We start from the raw sequence: 18572 nt of genomic DNA, 5'->3' as shown, positions 1-18572 counted from the left end.
CAAGGATTGATTCCTCAACCCCTCCAAATGTTACTTCATGGGGGAGTGGGGTGGGGAAGAGCCTGGCTGGAGCGAAGACCTGGGTTTGAGTCCAGCCCCTCCCTGGAACTGAAGCCTACTGTGGGTTGAAATCATTCATTCACCCCTTCATCTAACTACCCATTTAACAAATATTCACTGAGCACATGCTAGGCACCAGGCCCTGTTCTCGGTGCAACAGGAGTGAACAAGACGACTCTGTCTGTGAGCAGCTTACATTCTAGTAAGGAGCAGGCAACCCTCTATGGGGAGAGTAAAGCAGGGTGAGGGCACAGAGAGGAGGGGTGCCGTCTGCTAGGCTGGTCAGGGAGGAGGGGGCCTAGGTCAGCATGCAGGCCAAGGGATTTCTGAACACAGGGGCAAACCGGTACGAAGGCCTGGGGGCAGGAATGAGCTTGTGTTTGAAACAAGGCAAAGAAAGTAGCGTCCTGTGGCCCAAATGGAGTGAAGGTGAGAGGTGGCGGGGAGAGAAGGGCAGCAGGCAGATCACATGGGCTGTCTGGGCTGCAGTGGGAAGTTTCAGGTTTTTTCTAAAAGGGATGGGAAGCTACTGAAGGGTTGGAGCAGGGAAACATGATTTGATTTGCATGCCAACAAGACGACTGGGGCTTGTGGGGAAGACTTCGTTGGGGTGGGGTGGGTGGCAAAAATGGGAGCAAGGGACCCAGTGAAGAAGTCCCTGTAGCACTCTAGAAAGGAGAGGGGGTGCCTTGGCCTGCAGTAGGAGCAGCGTGGAGGGCGTGGGGATACACAGACTACATTTGGAAAGGACAGCCAAGAGGATTCACCGGTGGACTGAAGGTGTGGGGCAATGGAAGGAGAGGCTCCAAGACAACGCGTGGTTGTGGCTGAAGCAAATGGCTGGACAATGACTCTATTTACTGAGTGCGGGCAGCCTGGAGAAGGGAAATCAAGAGTTCAGTCAGGGACATTGTACATTTGAGCAAATCACCTTCCTGCCTCTCTTCCAGCTCCGCCCTTCCCACCGCTACAAGGAAGGGTTGTAGAGTCACCAGTGGTCACCAGGACCTCCTCCCTGGTGATTAGGGCTACTTCCCTAATCCTTCCACATTCCCATGACTTTTAGACCCACTGACAGATTCTGACTTCAGAGAAAAGAAGTAACTGTACCCTTTAAATTCTCTTTTGGGGAAAGGGAGAGGGAGACCCCACAAAAGCAGGTCCCCGTGTCCCACAAGGGTCCTGCCCATGCTGATGTCCCGACAACCATGACAGTGGAACCAGGGTGGAGGGAGGGGGGACGAGTCAGCACACAGGCCCCAGGCGAGGGAGAATCACCAAAAATGTCTGGCCAGAGTCTGATTTGGATTTCAATTCCTACACTGCTGAAGTCTGCACTTGAGAAGTTTCGGGGGCTTTTGAGGGGGGGGGAAGCATTTTGGACTTTCAGTTACAAACCGACTCAAAGTTTATGATCTGAGGCCCGTGGGTCAACCTGTCTCAATGCCCAGGTACCTGCACTCTAAATGTAAAGACCTCTACCATCTCTTCAAGTGAGAAAATTCTATGATTCCATCATTTTAAAGGAAAGAAAAAAATCAAATGCACACCAAAGTCCAAGAAGCTTGAGACCTGAATGGATAGTTTCTGAAGGAGCTCTGCAAACATCTGGGCCTTTGGATTTTAGGATGAGTGGGATGGGAAGTGGTTGGAGGACTGGGAGCAGAGGAGTAAAATGATTTGAAAACTGGAGAGGATCCAGATTGTGAGTGACGGGCAGAGACCAGGGAATCCCTAGGCCATCACCACATCAGGATACTTGAAGCTCTAAACCAATCAGGCCTATTTGTTCCACTGCTCAGTTCACTTGTGCCCTGCAAGGTTATTGGTCGTCTGCTATGTGCCACACACTGGGGATACCGTGGGTTAGAAGACATTTTGTGTGTGTGTGTGTGTGTGTGTGTGTGTGTGTGTGTGTGTGGTGGGTAATGGCAAGCAAGCTAGAATCCAAATCTGGGGCCATAATAGCAGATAACATGGGAAGGGGAGTGATAGGAGCCAAACCCCTGCAGTCCACGTTGGGAGAAAATAGGTATTGGTTAACTTTTGACTTAGCCTTGGTATCCATTAAAAGGACAGAGAGATAGCATATGGACCTTACAAACTAGTAAGGGGGATAAAGAAGTAGAAAAAGAAAAAAATCCCTTAATTTTGTATTTAAAAAAGGCAAGACGGTAGGGTGAAAGACAGAAGGAGGTTTAGAAAAGGGGTCATGTAGAAAGTACAGGAGTAGCAATAAATCGAAATGCGTTAGTCATCAGAATAGATGTAAGTGGATTAAACATTAGAGTCAAGAGACCTCAACTGTCATATGTGATGTGAAAATCACCCATTTATAAGAGACAGAGTTATTAACAATGTAAAGATACAAATAGGTTGAAAGCTGATAGAAAATGATATACTAGGGCAAATAAAGTGGTTGTGTCCTGATATTAGTAGTATCAGACAAAAGTCAATGTTTATGCAAAATGTTTACCATAGTTCAGAAAAAGTCACCTTACAATGATAAACTCCAGTTTACGGGGAAGATATAAACATTCTAACCCTGAGTGTCCCTAATAATACAGCCTGAAAGTATATTAAACACAAGTTGTTGGCGCCATTAAGGAGAAATAAAAAAATCCACACTCATAATGGGAAATTTTAAAACAACTCTCTTGGTAAATGTTGGAAAATGCAGCCAAAAAGAAACCTGAAACATACACAAACTTTGAGCACCACACGATCTAACGGACATTCCTTGTACCTTGCATCTAGGCTCGCAGACCCCTTGTATGCACTGACCAACGCAGAAACACTAAGCGAAAAGCTGGCCTCCACGGGCATCCAAGGATCAGGACCTTCAGACCACTGTCTTTTTTTTTTTTTTAAGACTTTTTAAAAAAAGATTTTATTTATTTATTTGAGAGACAGTGAGCAAGCAAGCGCGAGCCCATGTGAGAGTAGGGAGAGGGGCAGAGGGAGAGGGACAAGCAGACACCCCGCTGGGCACGAAGCCTGACTCCCCCTGGCTGTACCTCACAACCCTAAGATTATGGCCTAAATCAAGAATCTGATGCTTAACTGAATGAGCCACCAAGGCACCCCAAGACCATTGTCTTTGACTATAATGCAATCTATTTAGAAATCAGTAACGAAAACATAACTAGGAAACCCAGTATGTTTGGAAATAATACTTTTTAAAAACTTCTAAGTACCCCATAGGTCAACAAGGAAATCGTAGTAGACATCTGAAAATAAACAGTACTAAACGAGACAAAAATGCGATTTACCAACACCCATGGAATTCCACTAAAATGGTATTAAAGGTAATTCATATACTTAGAAAAGAATTGCTGAGGAGTTCTGAGCTAAGCATTTAAGAAGATATAAACATAAACATCAGAATAAACCTGAAGAAGTGGAGGGAGAGAAAGAAACGAACGGAAATTAATGAAAAACATATGCAGATGAACAGAGCAAACAACAATGACTTGGTAAGTCTCACCAAAAAAGAGGAGGACTAACATCAGAATTTAAATAAAGTTTTATGGGCAATATTTTTGCTAGTAAATTTGAACACTTAGATGAAACAGATGAATTCTTGGTAAAATAACAAGAAAGCTCAAGAAGGAGTAGGAAATCTGAGTACCATGTATCCCCCAGAGGGAGTAAATAGCGTAAAATCTTCCAACAAAGAAAACACAAGACCCAGTCAGCTTTTTAGGTGGGTCTTACCAAACTTCCAAGCAAAGGGATTATTCTAATTTTATTAGAATTGAATTTAAAAAAAAAAGAGAGAGAGAGAGAGAGCATTTCCTAACTCTGGTGAAAGGCAGAGTAGCAAAATTTTAGAGAACAACATAGGAGCATATCTCCATGACCTTAAAAAATGGGATTTCCTACACAAGATACAAAATGCACTCCATTATAATGGAGAAAGTCACTGAAAATTCACTGACATTTAAAGAAAGAATTTAGATTGGTGCTCCCACTTCAGAAAATATGTTGACATTACCTCGCTAATTTAAATATATATATAAAAATACATATATGTTCTTTGACCTTGAGATTTCACTCTTAAGTATATATATACCCTTAAAAGACCCGAGTGCATTGGAAGATACATGTAAGAATGCACGTAAAAATAGTTCAAATCACTAAAACTAGAAACAACCCAGCTGCCCAGTTACGGTAACATAAATATGTACAGTTGCATAAGCTCACTGTGGAATATTCCACAGCAGTGAAAAGGAAACACCACTGCCCACACGGGAGAACCTCAGAAGCACACTCGGGACGAGAGTCAGTCACGAAGACTGTACAGTAGGATTCCATTTACATAAAGCTCAAAAAACGGGCACAACTAAAAAGACATTCGGACGCATGCAGGTCATATTTTGTTGATTCTAAAATACACTTTTCACATTCTAATCTCCCTAAAATAGGGTGAAGCATCTTACAAACAGTGGCGTCATGCGACGACATTTAGCACACTTTTCGTTCTTAGACATGAAATAAAGACTCGCCTCAAAACTGGGGGGGGGGCTTAGGTTCAATGAAATATGATGGGTAGTCAAACTATTAAGAAAAACAGAATGACTAACATAAAATTTGGGAGGGAGGGGGCTGGGGGATGGAATAGCACCTAGAATTCTAAATACTGGCCAAAAGCTGTTTTTCACCTAGATGGTGAATATATTGCTGTCTGTCCCATTGTTCTTCTTTAAACACTTTCAACTCTCACATGTATGGTATGTTTCACACAAAAAGGTGTGTAGAGGCAAGGAAGCAGGGCTACACGGACAATACTCAGGAAGCTGGACAGTGAAAGGGGATAAGGAAATGGAGGCTATGCCAGGCACTAAACGGAAAGCTGTCCCTGAGATGCTGGGCAGCATGGCTCCAACACACAAGAAGTCCAGAGATGCTGCCTCCAGTGAGCGAGGGACAAAGGACAAGAAGGATTTTGGAATTCGTGCTGGAATTCTGCATGTCTTCCCTGTCATGGCTCATGAAGAATTTATACATGGGGTGGGAGTCGTTACCAGGACTGGCAGAGGTGGGGGAATGGCCCTGACGAGTTGGTGTCTAAAATGCTAAGCACGTATCCCACGGTTACTATGTGCCAGATTATAAAATGAGGACTTCTGACATCCATTACTCTGCTTATTTCCCTCCTCAGAGCAGTGAGGGAGCTCCTCTCTCCTCAGGCCTGGATTCGTTGCCCAGGGTCGCCATCACAAAACACCACAGACCGCATGGCTTATACAACACAACATTATTTTCTCATGGTTCTGGAGAATGGAAACCCGAGATCAAGGTGCTGGCAGTACTGGCTTCTCCTGACGCCTCACTCCTTTTCTTACAGAGGGCCTTTCCTCCCTGCACCCCTGCCACAGGTGCCTCCACCCCTTCTCCACAGGAAGGTCAGTCCTAGTGGATCAGTGCCCACCCTAACGGCCTCATTTTAACCCAGTCACCTCTTGAAAGGCCTCATCTCCAAATACAGTCAGATTCTGAGGTGCTGGTGGTAAGGGCTTCCACGTACAAATCTGGGTAGGGGGAGGAGGAGGGCATGGGGGACACAATTCAGCCCCTAACCATACCCATGAAGAAATGGGAGATGCAGAGAAGGGTGAACAACTCGCCAAGGGCATACAGTGGTGCCAGAGCTGAGATGCAAAGCCAAGCAGGTCAAGACGGGTCTGACTACCAACCATTCCACTGTAAAACAGTCCTGTGCCCAGAGTGGATGTGAAAGCAAAACGTCTTCTGGAGAATTTAAAAAATAAATAAATAAATACTAACCAGAATAAAGGAGTAACATCAGACTTTTTGGAGCCAGGCCCTGTGTTTCTACAAATAGAGTGGATGGACTCCTCTCTCGTGGGCTCCTTTTTAAAGTCTGAGCTTTGGGCATGGAGACTGTAATTGCTGGCCAACATGGCCAGAAAGGTCATTGAGCATCAGCTGAAACCCTTCTCCCAGAAGCCACGTTTACGGTACGGGCTGAGGAGGGTGCCACCTACTGGGCTCTGAGGGGTATGGGTGGGAAAGAGGCTCTTTCCATAGGCAGTCCTCTACTGCCCTCTGCTGGCCGACAGAGGAACACCCAGGAACCTACAGATAACCCTGCTTCCTTCAAAGGCCACAAGCAGATATGGAAAGGTGGGGGGCAAGAATCTACTGGAATCTGGTCTGTGGAGACCACTCCTCTCCATACACAGACACACATTTCCAATCAATGGTCCAGCCACATACACACATTTCCAATCAATGTTCCAGCCAACTTTCACTTTTTGGCATTTGTGACCATGCAGCTATTTGATAAACTTGCATCAGCGGCGCCTGTGGGGCTCAGTCCGTTAAGAATCCTAACTCTTCATTTCGGCTCAGGTCATGATTCCAGGGTGATGAGATCAAGCCCCATGTAGGGCTCTGGGCTGGGCATGGAGCCTGCTTGAGAGTCTCTCTCCCTCTCCCTCTGCCCCTCCTCCCCTAACAACAACAACAACAACAACAAAAACAACCTTGCTTCAGCTGTTTTCCTCACTAAAAAAATTATCTGCTAGCTTGTCAAAAATGTTTCCCTAGGGCCGAGAATATGAGAATTGGAATGCATGTTTTGATGACTTAAGAAAACATTGGTTTGCTATTATTTCATGTTTTCAAAAATTATAAATTTACTGTATGTTTAAAAAGATTTTTTTTCAACATTTTAAAATCATGATTTTCTATGTGATAACCCAGCCCCCTCCAAGCCACAGCATATGGTCACAATATTTTTGTAAAAAAATATTTCATTTTCAAATGTGCCTTTTATTTTAAAAAGTCAGTAGTTCATGCTTTTAGAAATTTCAGTGTTACATACTTGGGGGAAATGTTCTAAAGAATAAAGGGTTCCCTTGAGTTGAGAAGCATAAATAAGCACCAGTAGAAACCGCTGACCTGCCCAAGCAGAGTTCCCCGTCCGTGTGCTGCACAGGGTGTGTGGCCCTGTGGACGGCAGTGAAATTCAAAACGGGGGCTTAACTGTCCTTAGGTGCCTTGACTCCTATGTGGGTCCCAGGGCCCCCTTGATGCAGCCCCTGGAAAGGGCATTTCAAATGCAAGTCATAAACAAACAGACAAAATGCAAATCAGATTAGGCTACCCTACTGCTCTAGGGGAGGCCAAAGGTCATGCCTTTGACTTTAGAATAAAATAAATTCCTTACCAGCTTTACAAGGCCACGTGATTTGACTTATTCCAGTCCCTCCCAGCCTGTCCTTTGCTTCCCTTCCCCTTCAGCTGTTCGCATTTTCATCCTTCCAGGATGTGGCTCTATTCCAATATTCTGTTTATTTCCTTCAGGGCAACTTGCTACAATTTGTAATAATTGTGACTGTGTATCTGTCGTTCACCTCCTGTCTCCATTAGGCGCCGCCCCCCAACAGGTATGTCCTTTGTCCCTTTCACTCTTGGCCGTATTCCGGGTGCCTGACAGGCATTTATTTATCAACAACGAGTGAATGAAGTGAGCAAAGGCAGGTATTGAGAGGTAAGTGACACCAAGTCCTTCCATGTAGGTCATTGTTTCGAGTCCATTTTCAAGAACACCCGGCCCCGGGCACAAGGCAAGGGGGAGCCCCTGGCAAACAGAGCTGCATTTTCATCTATGACCCACACTAGTCATCAAAACCACCTTCTCCCTACTTGGAGGACAGCAGGGAGGCAGACGGAACCACAGTTCGGGAGACCTGGAGGGCAGCAGGGTCCACACAGGCGTGGCAAGCCATCAGATGGTGTTGGGGCCGATCCAGGAGGTGAACACCAGCTACCAATCAATGAACAACACTTTGTGCCGATCTAGTGCCTTTCCCTAATGAGGGGGCCCGGCCCAGTCCCCCAGGCTCACAAGCCCAGCTCTGAGAAAGGCATATTCACAGCTGCAGTTTACCAGTGGAAGAACCACTGTGGTGGCCAGTGGGCTGGAGACCCACTCCTCGGCGGCAGGCTGATGCCTGGCCCTCCAGTGGGTCTCCTCTCTGTCCTCTGCAGAGCCCGAGCAAGGCAGAGGGCATTCGGTGCCGTCCGTCATCAGCTCAGCATCAGTGGGCTTGGGGAAGCCCGATGGCAGCTGTCCCCAAGGGAGGTAGCTAGGGAGGGCTGGGATACTTGCTTGGCTCCAGGGAGGAGGCGTCAGACATCTTGGGGTCCGTGTCATTTCCGGTGCCGGTGCCGGTGCCATAGGTTGCTTCTCTGCCGGGCAGGATCCCGCGGAGAGCGAGGTCAGGCCGGGACAGAGTGTCCGAGCGCCTGCCGGCCGGGGCAGCGTCAGGGCTGGCTGATCTGGGGGCTCTTGAGGAAGAGGGCCAGCCTCTGGGCCACGGCGTCCAGGTCGCCCGCGCCAGCGTACCGGAAGAGGTTGCTCTTCCGCACGAAATAGTGCTTCAGGAAGTGCTGGCTCACACACTTGTGCAGTTTCCTCACCAGGCGCAGGAAGGCTTTGCTGAAGACCCGCCAGTCCCTCAGGTGGGGGTATTTCTCGCAAGTCCAAAAGAGCACCGTCTGTGGAAGCAAGAGGTGGTGTCAGACATCGTTCCAGGCCACGGACGAGAGTTTCTCCGGAAATGTTACCGAGCTCACGTGGCCTTGGAAGGAGGGAGAAGGGAGTCAGCCAGGGCAGGGAGGCTCCCCCATGATGTCATGATCCCCACCCTCAGGTGGGCTCTCGGCCTCCTCCTGCTGGTCTCCTGCACCTCTGTCACTGTTTCTGTCACCACTGACATTTCCAGCGACCCGTAGACCCGTACTCTCCTTAAATCTGCGATCCCCCACCCTGGGCACGTCCTCTGCCTCCTACTTTACAGGGAAAATGGAAACCTTCATGGCAGCAAACCAGACAATTCTAGACAGTACTGTCTACACGGGCATTTTCCTCTCTTCTTCTCTGCCTGAACCCCACCCCACCCCCCCCACCAGATGGGTGAACCCTATGCAAGGCTTGGGATCCCTCCTCCCAGGAGCTGTGACTGACTTCCCTCTTTCTCACCAGCTTTTGAAACTGTTCTAAGCTCTCCTGCCCTGCCCCCTCCTAACCTCTCACCTCTGCAAATGCAGGCTTCTCAAAACTATCAGTTCAATTCTCTGTTGTCATTTCCTCTCCTGATTCTCATCTCCATCCACTGCAGTATGGATTCTTCTACCACCAGGCCTGAGAAGCCACTGTCTGTAAGGTCCAATGATCTCCATGCTGCTAAGTCCAACAGCCCTTGCCTGGCCCTGGCCTTAACCTGACCTTCTAGCAGAATGGGATCCTCCCACTCACAGCCTTCCTCTTGAGTCATTCTTCACTGGCTTCCAAGCCACTGTGCTCCCTGGATTTCTCCAGGCACTACAGCTACTCCTTGGCATGTTATCCCCTTGACCTGCCTCATGCTGGAGTTTTGGAGGCTCAGTTCCACACCCTCTTTTTCTCTCGTTCTCTCTTGCTTCCTTCCTCAGCAGCTTGAATCCCCACAAAACACACAGAAGTCACTCCTAATTTTCTTTCTCCAAGCTGGACTTCTCTGACCTCCTCCTCACCTGCTATCTCTTAGAAATCTGAAAGTTATCTCCATCAGTATGTCCCAACTGAACTCATGGCCTCCCCCCACAATCCTGGTGCATCTCCAGAACTGCCTGTCCAACCAGTTACACAAGACACAAGTTGGGAGTCACCCTCCCTCACTAGCATCACCAAGCCCCGCCAGTCCTCCGAAGCGGTTCTCCAGTCTACCCACATAGGTTCGTCTCCACTGTCTTCCTCCTCTTCCATCTCACCCGGACCTCTGTCCCCATTCTTGTCCCTATCCTGTCACCACCCATGCTGCAGCCAACGTGATCTTTTGGAAACATAAATCTATGGTTCTTCTCTGAAAGACTCTCCAGCCTTCTCCTGGCTGGTTAATGAAAAACCACAATCCTTCACAGGGTTTGGCTCACAAGGTTTGACCCCTACCTTCCTTTCCCGCCTTGGCTTGCCCTCGTCCTCCCTTGCTCTCTCCTTCCAGCCCCACTGGCCTCGTGTCATGCTCTCTGCTACCACAGAGTGACTTCTTTCATAGCTGGCTTCTGCCGTATGGAACATACTTCCTTCCCCAATTTGTCCAGGACACGCGTTCGTCAGATCAAATTCCCCTATGAGACCATTAGACACTCTCTTCACTACATACTTCTCAGAACACCTGTGATCACAGAAGTTGTCATCTCTGTATTTATGCATGCGCTCCCCTACGAGGTTGTAAAATCCGTGAAAAAAGAGGCCAATACCTATTTCAATGGCTGTTACGTCACTGGCACCCAGCAGAGGATCTGGCTCATGGGAGGCAGTCAGAAATGTTTACTAAGTGAAATAATTCATTAATATTATGATTTGGATGTTGAGCATTTTTAAAATATAGTCTTCAATATAGTCTTCACTAAAAAGGAAAAGAGCAGTTTCAGGTTCATAGCAAGACACTGAGTGTGTTTTGATTTAGATCACATTGTGTGAAGTAAATGAGTTGGAGATGATGTCATACTATCCCGATAACCTAGACACAAAAGAGTGTTTTAATTCCTCTTGTAGGTAACTTTATCTCCCTAAGCAAATTCGAAGTGGTTAAGCCTCTTATAATCAAGCCCCTGTGCCTTTGAATGGGTTTTAGGAATAAATAAACCAATGAAGGATGAGTTCTCAGTCACACGAAGGTGCTTTGGGGGAGAGCCGGTCTGGAGAGGAGGTGAGAACCTCATCAGACCGTGTCAGACTGAAGGTGGGGTGATGATGCCTGGCACATCCTTCCTGAGGCTGTTTTGCAACCCAGTTCTTCTTCTTTCCCCAGACTGAAGGCTTGGCAAGGATCCCACACACTCAAGCCACCATCTGGGATGGTGCCTAATGCCACATTGTCACCGGCCGCGTCCATGACCATGTCTAAAGGTGAGGGCAGCTTGGAGCAAGGATGGAACACTAGAAGAACAGACAGCTAGTGGGGCTTCTGCTGCCTGTGCTTCCCAACAAATAGCCCCCTTTGAAAATGCCCATTCTTGAGAATGCACAATTCTGTGCCCAGTCAGGGAGTCAGGGAGAACGGAAACAAAGCACATTTAAGGAGTTGTCCTAAAATCCTCTAGTGTTTGAGAAACCACTGGAATAAAAGTAAATCCTTGGGGGTAATGCAGTTTTAACAGCAGTCAAGGGCTGGGAGGCCTGTGGTGGCCCTATTCAATCTTGTCTAAAATATTCATGTCATGTTTCCATCCATCTTAATTGTGAGCCAGTGAAGTCAATGGTTAAAATCACGAGGTTCGATCTGAGGTTGAATGGAGCTTGCTTCTCAACTCTGACTCTTCCTAGTGTGGCTTGTGGAAAGGCAAGCCAGAAAGAAGCCAAACCCGCAGAATGAACTAGACTGTCCTCAGAAAGCACACACCCTCGAGAACAGGTGGGTGTTTGTAGGGGAATGTGCGTGGGCACATGCTGAGAATGTTGAAACCCCAGAGAAGGGCCCCAGTAGGTGCATATGAGCTATTAACAGATTCTCGGGCAGGTCAAGGAGGACAGGCTAGTAGGAAAGAGGAGAAAGCAAAGTCTACTGTCTTCATGGGGGAACAAATTGAATATGATGTGAAGGCACTCATTCATTTGCTCAACAAACATTTATGACCAACTGCTATGCATACGGCACTGGGAGGGACATGTTGAGCATTTTTAAAATATAGTCTTCAATATAGTCTTCACTAAAAAGGAAAAGAGCAGTTTCAGGTTCACAGCAAGACACTGAGTGTGTTTTGATTTAGATCACATTGTGTGAAGTAAATGAGTTGGAGATGATGTCGATGTCATACTATCCCGATAACCTAGACACAGAAGAGTGTTTTAATTCCTCTTGTAGGTAACTTTATCTCCCTAAGCAAATTCGAAGTGGTTAAGCCTCTTATAATCAAGCCCCTGTGCCTTTGAATGGGTTTTAGGAATAAATAAACCAATGAAGGATGAGTTCTCAGTCACACGAAGGTGCTTTGGGGGAGAGCCGGTCTGGAGAGGAGGTGAGAACCTCATCAGACCGTGTCAGACTGAAGGTGGGGTGATGATGCCTGGCACATCCTTCCTGAGGCTGTTTTGCAACCCAGTTCTTCTTCTTTCCCCAGACTGAAGGCTTGGCAAGGATCCCACACACTCAAGCCACCATCTGGGATGGTGCCTAATGCCACATTGTCACCGGCCGCGTCCATGACCATGTCTAAAGGTGAGGGCAGCTTGGAGCAAGGATGGAACACTAGAAGAACAGACAGCTAGTGGGGCTTCTGCTGCCTGTGCTTCCCAACAAATAGCCCCCTTTGAAAATGCCCATTCTTGAGAATGCACAATTCTGTGCCCAGTCAGGGAGTCAGGGAGAACGGAAACAAAGCACATTTAAGGAGTTGTCCTAAAATCCTCTAGTGTTTGAGAAACCACTGGAATAAAAGTAAATCCTTGGGGGTAATGCAGTTTTAACAGCAGTCAAGGGCTGGGAGGCCTGTGGTGGCCCTATTCAATCTTGTCTAAAATATTCATGTCATGTTTCCATCCATCTTAATTGTGAGCCAGTGAAGTCAATGGTTAAAATCACGAGGTTCGATCTGAGGTTGAATGGAGCTTGCTTCTCAACTCTGACTCTTCCTAGTGTGGCTTGTGGAAAGGCAAGCCAGAAAGAAGCCAAACCCGCAGAATGAACTAGACTGTCCTCAGAAAGCACATACCCTCGAGAACAGGTGGGTGTTTTTAGGGGAATGTGCGTGGGCACATGCTGAGAATGTTGAAACCCCAGAGAAGGGCCCCAGTAGGTGCATATGAGCTATTAACAGATTCTCGGGCAGGTCAAGGAGGACAGGCTAGTAGGAAAGAGGAGAAAGCAAAGTCTACTGTCTTCATGGGGGAACAAATTGAATATGATGTGAAGGCACTCATTCATTTGCTCAACAAACATTTATGACCAACTGCTATGCATACGGCACTGGGAGGGACACTAAGGGCTCAGCAGCAGTTGCCCTTAAATAGCTTACATAGGAGCTGGAAGAGTTATCCTGGGCCAGAGGGTGGCGGTCCCCTGCACGAGAGGGGGCACAAGCGGGAAGGCACCGCACAGACAGGTGGCCTGTGCTCACCTGTGCAGAAGGTCAAGGAGAAGGGACGAAGCTCCCGGACAGACCCTAGCGAGGCTTGGGCTGTGCTGTCTCTAAGTCTGCCACCTCCCGGCCTCAGAGCGCCACACAGCGTGTTCCATGAACGTCCCGTTCACCATGTGTGGTTGGGAACTTGCAAAAGAGGAGTTGAGGGTGTGATGGAAGGCCGCCTCCCCAGGGGGACCCCCTGATGTCCCAGCCCAGGTCAGGCTCTGCTTCTCTGGGCCTGTCCTCCCTGGTGCTCCCCATGCTGTGTGATTCCACGTGCACCGGGGGGACGGTCTGACTCCGTCTCCCCTCCCCAAAGACACCTCTTCTGTGTTTTCTCACCTTGGCCCTCCAGGGGCAGCACACACAGCAGGTGCCGGGGCAGGTGACTGGCCCGCAGGAACCTCAGTACATATTTGCTGAGTGAGTGAGTAAAGGCAGTCATGAACGTTTATTGCTGAGTTCGGGGCAAGGGGAGGCAGGTGCTGCCGAGTGAGGGGAAATGCCTGCCTGAGGATTTGGAAGTGGGAAGTTCAGGTCTGCAGCCATGTTCACGTGGCAATCACCATTTTCTGGTGTCCCCCCGCCCCCGTGTGGCAGTGGCCACACCTGGCTAGAGTGGGGACCCAGTGAGTCCTAACACCAAGGAAAACACGGATTCCCCTGAGGTTCAAGCCATTCTCAAGATTTCCCTAGACTGTTGGTTTCTCAGGGGCGGAGGCTACACGTTGTAATGGGTGCTGAAACTCAGCGCGGTTTCTGGCACATAGTGGGCACTCGTGTTGGTTTGTTGAGTGAAATAAGTGGAGGGGAGAGAGGGAAAAAGAAGAAAAAGAGGAAACAACCAAGAGAGAGGAAAGCGGGGCAGGGAAGAGAGGTGGTGGCAGGGGCCGTTCAGCCTGGGCAGGGCTGTCGTGGACACACACACAGCCCGGGTGTGGAGCTCTCAGTAGTGAGCAGTAACATACGGGATGGCCAACAGGGACACTAGGGACCTAGGNGAGTCAGGGAGAACGGAAACAAAGCACATTTAAGGAGTTGTCCTAAAATCCTCTAGTGTTTGAGAAACCACTGGAATAAAAGTAAATCCTTGGGGGTAATGCAGTTTTAACAGCAGTCAAGGGCTGGGAGGCCTGTGGTGGCCCTATTCAATCTTGTCTAAAATATTCATGTCATGTTTCCATCCATCTTAATTGTGAGCCAGTGAAGTCAATGGTTAAAATCACGAGGTTCGATCTGAGGTTGAATGGAGCTTGCTTCTCAACTCTGACTCTTCCTAGTGTGGCTTGTGGAAAGGCAAGCCAGAAAGAAGCCAAACCCGCAGAATGAACTAGACTGTCCTCAGAAAGCACATACCCTCGAGAACAGGTGGGTGTTTTTAGGGGAATGTGCGTGGGCACATGCTGAGAATGTTGAAACCCCAGAGAAGGGCCCCAGTAGGTGCATATGAGCTATTAACAGATTCTCGGGCAGGTCAAGGAGGACAGGCTAGTAGGAAAGAGGAGAAAGCAAAGTCTACTGTCTTCATGGGGGAACAAGTTGAATATGATGTGAAGGCACTCATTCATTTGCTCAACAAACATTTATGACCAACTGCTATGCACACGGCACTGGGAGGGGCACTAAGGGCTCAGCAGCAGTTGCCCTTAAATAGCTTACATAGGAGCTGGAAGAGTTATCCTGGGCCAGAGGGTGGCGGTCCCCTGCACGAGAGGGGGCACAAGCGGGAAGGCACCGCACAGACAGGTGGCCTGTGCTCACCTGTGCAGAAGGTCAAGGAGAAGGGACGAAGCTCCCGGACAGACCCTAGCGAGGCTTGGGCTGTGCTGTCTCTAAGTCTGCCACCTCCCGGCCTCAGAGCGCCACACAGCGTGTTCCATGAACGTCCCGTTCACCATGTGTGGTTGGGAACTTGCAAAAGAGGAGTTGAGGGTGTGATGGAAGGCCGCCTCCCCAGGGGGACCCCCTGATGTCCCAGCCCAGGTCAGGCTCTGCTTCTCTGGGCCTGTCCTCCCTGGTGCTCCCCATGCTGTGTGATTCCACGTGCACCGGGGGGCCGTCTGACTCCCTGTCTCCCCTCCCCAAAGACACCTCTTCTGTGTTTGCTCACCTTGGCCCTCCAGGGGCAGCACACACAGCAGGTGCCGGGGCAGGTGTCTGGCCCGCAGGAACCTCAGTACATATTTGCTGAGTGAGTGAGTAAAGGCAGTCATGAACGTTTATTGCTGAGTTCGGGGCAAGGGGAGGCAGGTGCTGCCGAGTGAGGGGAAATGCCTGCCTGAGGATTTGGAAGTGGGAAGTTCAGGTCTGCAGCCATGTTCACGTGGCAATCACCATTTTCTGGTGTCCCCCCGCCCCCGTGTGGCAGTGGCCACACCTGGCTAGAGTGGGGACCCAGTGAGTCCTAACACCAAGGAAAACACGGATTCCCCTGAGGTTCAAGCCATTCTCAAGATTTCCCTAGACTGTTGGTTTCTCAGGGGCGGAGGCTACACGTTGTAATGGGTGCTGAACCTCAGCGCGGTTTCTGGCACATAGTGGGCACTCGTGTTGGTTTGTTGAGTGAAATAAGTGGAGGGGAGAGAGGGAAAAAGAAGAAAAAGAGGAAACAACCAAGAGAGAGGAAAGCGGGGCAGGGAAGAGAGGTGGTGGCAGGGGCCGTTCAGCCTGGGCAGGGCTGTCGTGGACACACACACAGCCCGGGTGTGGAGCTCTCAGTAGTGAGCAGTAACATACGGGATGGCCAACAGGGACACTAGGGACCTAGGGACCCCCCCTTGAATCCATCACATACATACACCCCTGGCATTGAGTGGCTGCAGCCGGGCCCCGCAGGGCATGCAGAGAGGGCCCCCCCAAACCCGGGGCGCGCCCGCTCACCTGTAGATGGTGGGACGTGATGACCGGCCTCTTCCCCGGACACCAGACGTCCTCCTTCATCTGCCTCAGGGCCCGGAGACACTTCCTGCGGCAGCCCCCGTCCTCATCCAGCTGCTGCAGCAGCACCTGCTCGGCCTGCAGGAAGCTCAGCTGCCAGTGGTAATGTGAACAGGCCAGCAAGGCAAACCCAAACGACTGGGAGGACAGAAAAACATCAGGAATATGAACAGGAGGATGCTTGCCAGAGTCGAAAGCCAGCTCTGAAGCCATCCACTATTCGGGGCGGGTGGGGGGGGGGAACTGCCCCCAGGCAGGCAGAACTTCTCCAAGTGGAGCCTGCACCTAGACAGCTTATTAAAACACACACTGCTGGGCCCTGCCCATCGGCTCTCATGGTCTGGAGCAGGGCCTGGGAATCTGCATTGCTAACAGGCTCTCAGGGGCCGCCGCATTCTGCGGGGCCCCCACCTGGAGCACCGCTGATCAAGTGAAACCTCATTTTTCCCTTCCAGAGCTGGCTGGCAGGCAGCGATGCTGCGGGTGGGTAAGCTGTGAGCGCCTCTGCTCCGGCGAGCTGGGCCCCCCGGCTCCCCAATACCTTGATGCACTCCGCTCTCTGTCGGGAAGGCCAGCGCTTCAGACAGGGAGGCCATCGAGCTTTCTCGGACCAGGCAGTAGGGATCTCCACTGTGGGGACCAGCTCTAGCTCCACCTGCCGTGTGGCTGTTTCCACGGCAACCCAAACTGCAGAGTGGTGTGTTAGCATGCTGACCTTACCTGGTGGGAAATGACAAAGAGGCAATGAGAAGAGAAAGCCTGGCTTGAGGCAGACATTCAGAGGAGGAGTTGGGGAGCAATGGCAGAGAGCAGCTCCTTGTGACTTGGGGGGGGGTGACTGCCACAGGTCGGTAGCACCCCAAGGGTAGGGTGTTTATGGCAAAACTAGACAATCAGCTGAGTAAATAGTGATAGAAGTGTTGCTAGAAAATCTCATGGTTGGTGAGCGTTGCTTTTTCCATTCTCCCCCACCCCCCAAGCCTTTTATGACACATTTTCTTTGAAGTAAGATTCTTTTCAGAGGGTTCAACTGAAGAAAAGAGACAGAGAAGACAAAGATGGAGTATTTGCTAGTAAAATGAAATCCAACCATTCTTGTACATCCCCTCCATTCTGCCCAGATGTCCTGACCTTGTTAAGGACAGCCTCTGTCCCCTGACTCAGTAACTGACCCCTCATGGAGCTCGGCTTCACCCATCCCTTACCTGACTCCCAGTCTCAGATGGCATTATTTCCACCATCCATTAAACTAGCCTAGCCACGGATGTATTTGTCATCCCAAGCCTTTGTAATTATCAAATACTTCAAAGTGTGTCACACAGTCCGTGGCTGAAGGGTCGAATGAGTGGAAAGAAGCCCCCCTGCCTCTTCCAACCAGGCAACGAGAGGGAGAGAAAATAAATGCATCTGGGAGCATCTTCCGACTCCTGTACTAGAATTCATTGCTAATCTGTTTCCCCTTCTTTCAAAAGATACACAGTAGTTTTTTGTTTGTCTTCATTACAGATAAGGATGAGCTGTCTTGAATCGGGATGTATTATTTTTCTCTTGTTTGTTCAGAGAAGAAAATGGAAGCTCACTCATTAATCGTGTTAGCTATTCAGAAGGAAAACATTCCTCTCCTTGGCCGGGGTGTGATAAAGAACTTATTGTCTGCATCTCATCAGAGCTGCCCAGACAGGAACAGGACAACGTCAGGCACCCTGGCATTATTTACTGAAAGCATCTCATCAACCTGGCGCGCTTGCAAGCTCTCATTTGCACTTTCACTATTACCAGTGTTTCAAAGTGAAGAGGTCAGCACATGCTGGAACCAGCCTGCCCCATCCACACCCTGCTTCTGCCCTGGCTCCGTTTACTTGGTATGTGACCTCCCGCATGTTAGCACATCCCTCTAAACCTCAGTGTTCTCATCCATAAAACAGGCAGAAAAATAACTCTGACTCTCCAGGGTTGCTATGAGCATGACATTTTCCACAAAAGCATCCTATATATGTGGTAAAAATCCATTAAACATGAGCTAAATCCATTATGGAAATTTTCAGAACTGTTCTGTCCAGACAAGTAAAAGTACATTCAAATCCTTTTCTTTCTACACACGTGGGATTGCGTCCTGTTCAGCACTTTGGTTTTTCCCTTCATTATCCAGCACAAGGATTGTTCACAATTCCATGTGGACGCACACGTACCGCCTTCTCAAAGGCGGGGGCAGTGGCAGAAAGGCAGGGGTAGTCCAGTTTATGTCGTCAATTTCCCTTTGTTATTGACATTATTTCTAGTTACTTACTACTACAGAGCCTATGGCAGCGCATGTTTCTTTTTCATCTGTAAGAATGTATTTCTAGAACTGCAACTGTTGAATTGTCAAGTTAAGCACATTATAAAAATAAAAACAGACTAATCACCCTTTAAGAAGTAAACACCAATTTACACTT

General features: G+C 49.0%; 1 protein-coding gene across 1 annotated transcript in view; it reads right to left on the bottom strand.

Moving 5' to 3' along the window:
• MAB21L3 (mab-21 like 3) overlaps positions 1 to 18572 on the bottom strand; it is a 90613-nt gene that overhangs the window by 56002 nt on the left and 16039 nt on the right. The window contains exons 5-7 of the mRNA XM_034654156.1: positions 16679 to 16857; positions 16081 to 16275; positions 7259 to 8592 (exon numbers count right to left, since the gene is read on the bottom strand). Of these exons, the coding sequence (XP_034510047.1) occupies positions 8359 to 8592; positions 16081 to 16275; positions 16679 to 16857 (608 nt within the window). The 3' untranslated portion in view covers positions 7259 to 8358. The remainder of the gene's footprint in view (positions 1 to 7258; positions 8593 to 16080; positions 16276 to 16678; positions 16858 to 18572) is intronic.

Source organism: Ailuropoda melanoleuca, chromosome 2 (genome assembly GCF_002007445.2).
Source record: "Ailuropoda melanoleuca isolate Jingjing chromosome 2, ASM200744v2, whole genome shotgun sequence".
In the NCBI taxonomy this organism is placed as follows: Eukaryota; Metazoa; Chordata; class Mammalia; order Carnivora; family Ursidae; genus Ailuropoda; species Ailuropoda melanoleuca.
Note: the sequence above shows the minus strand (reverse complement) of the source record. Positions and strands in the feature narration are given on the sequence as shown.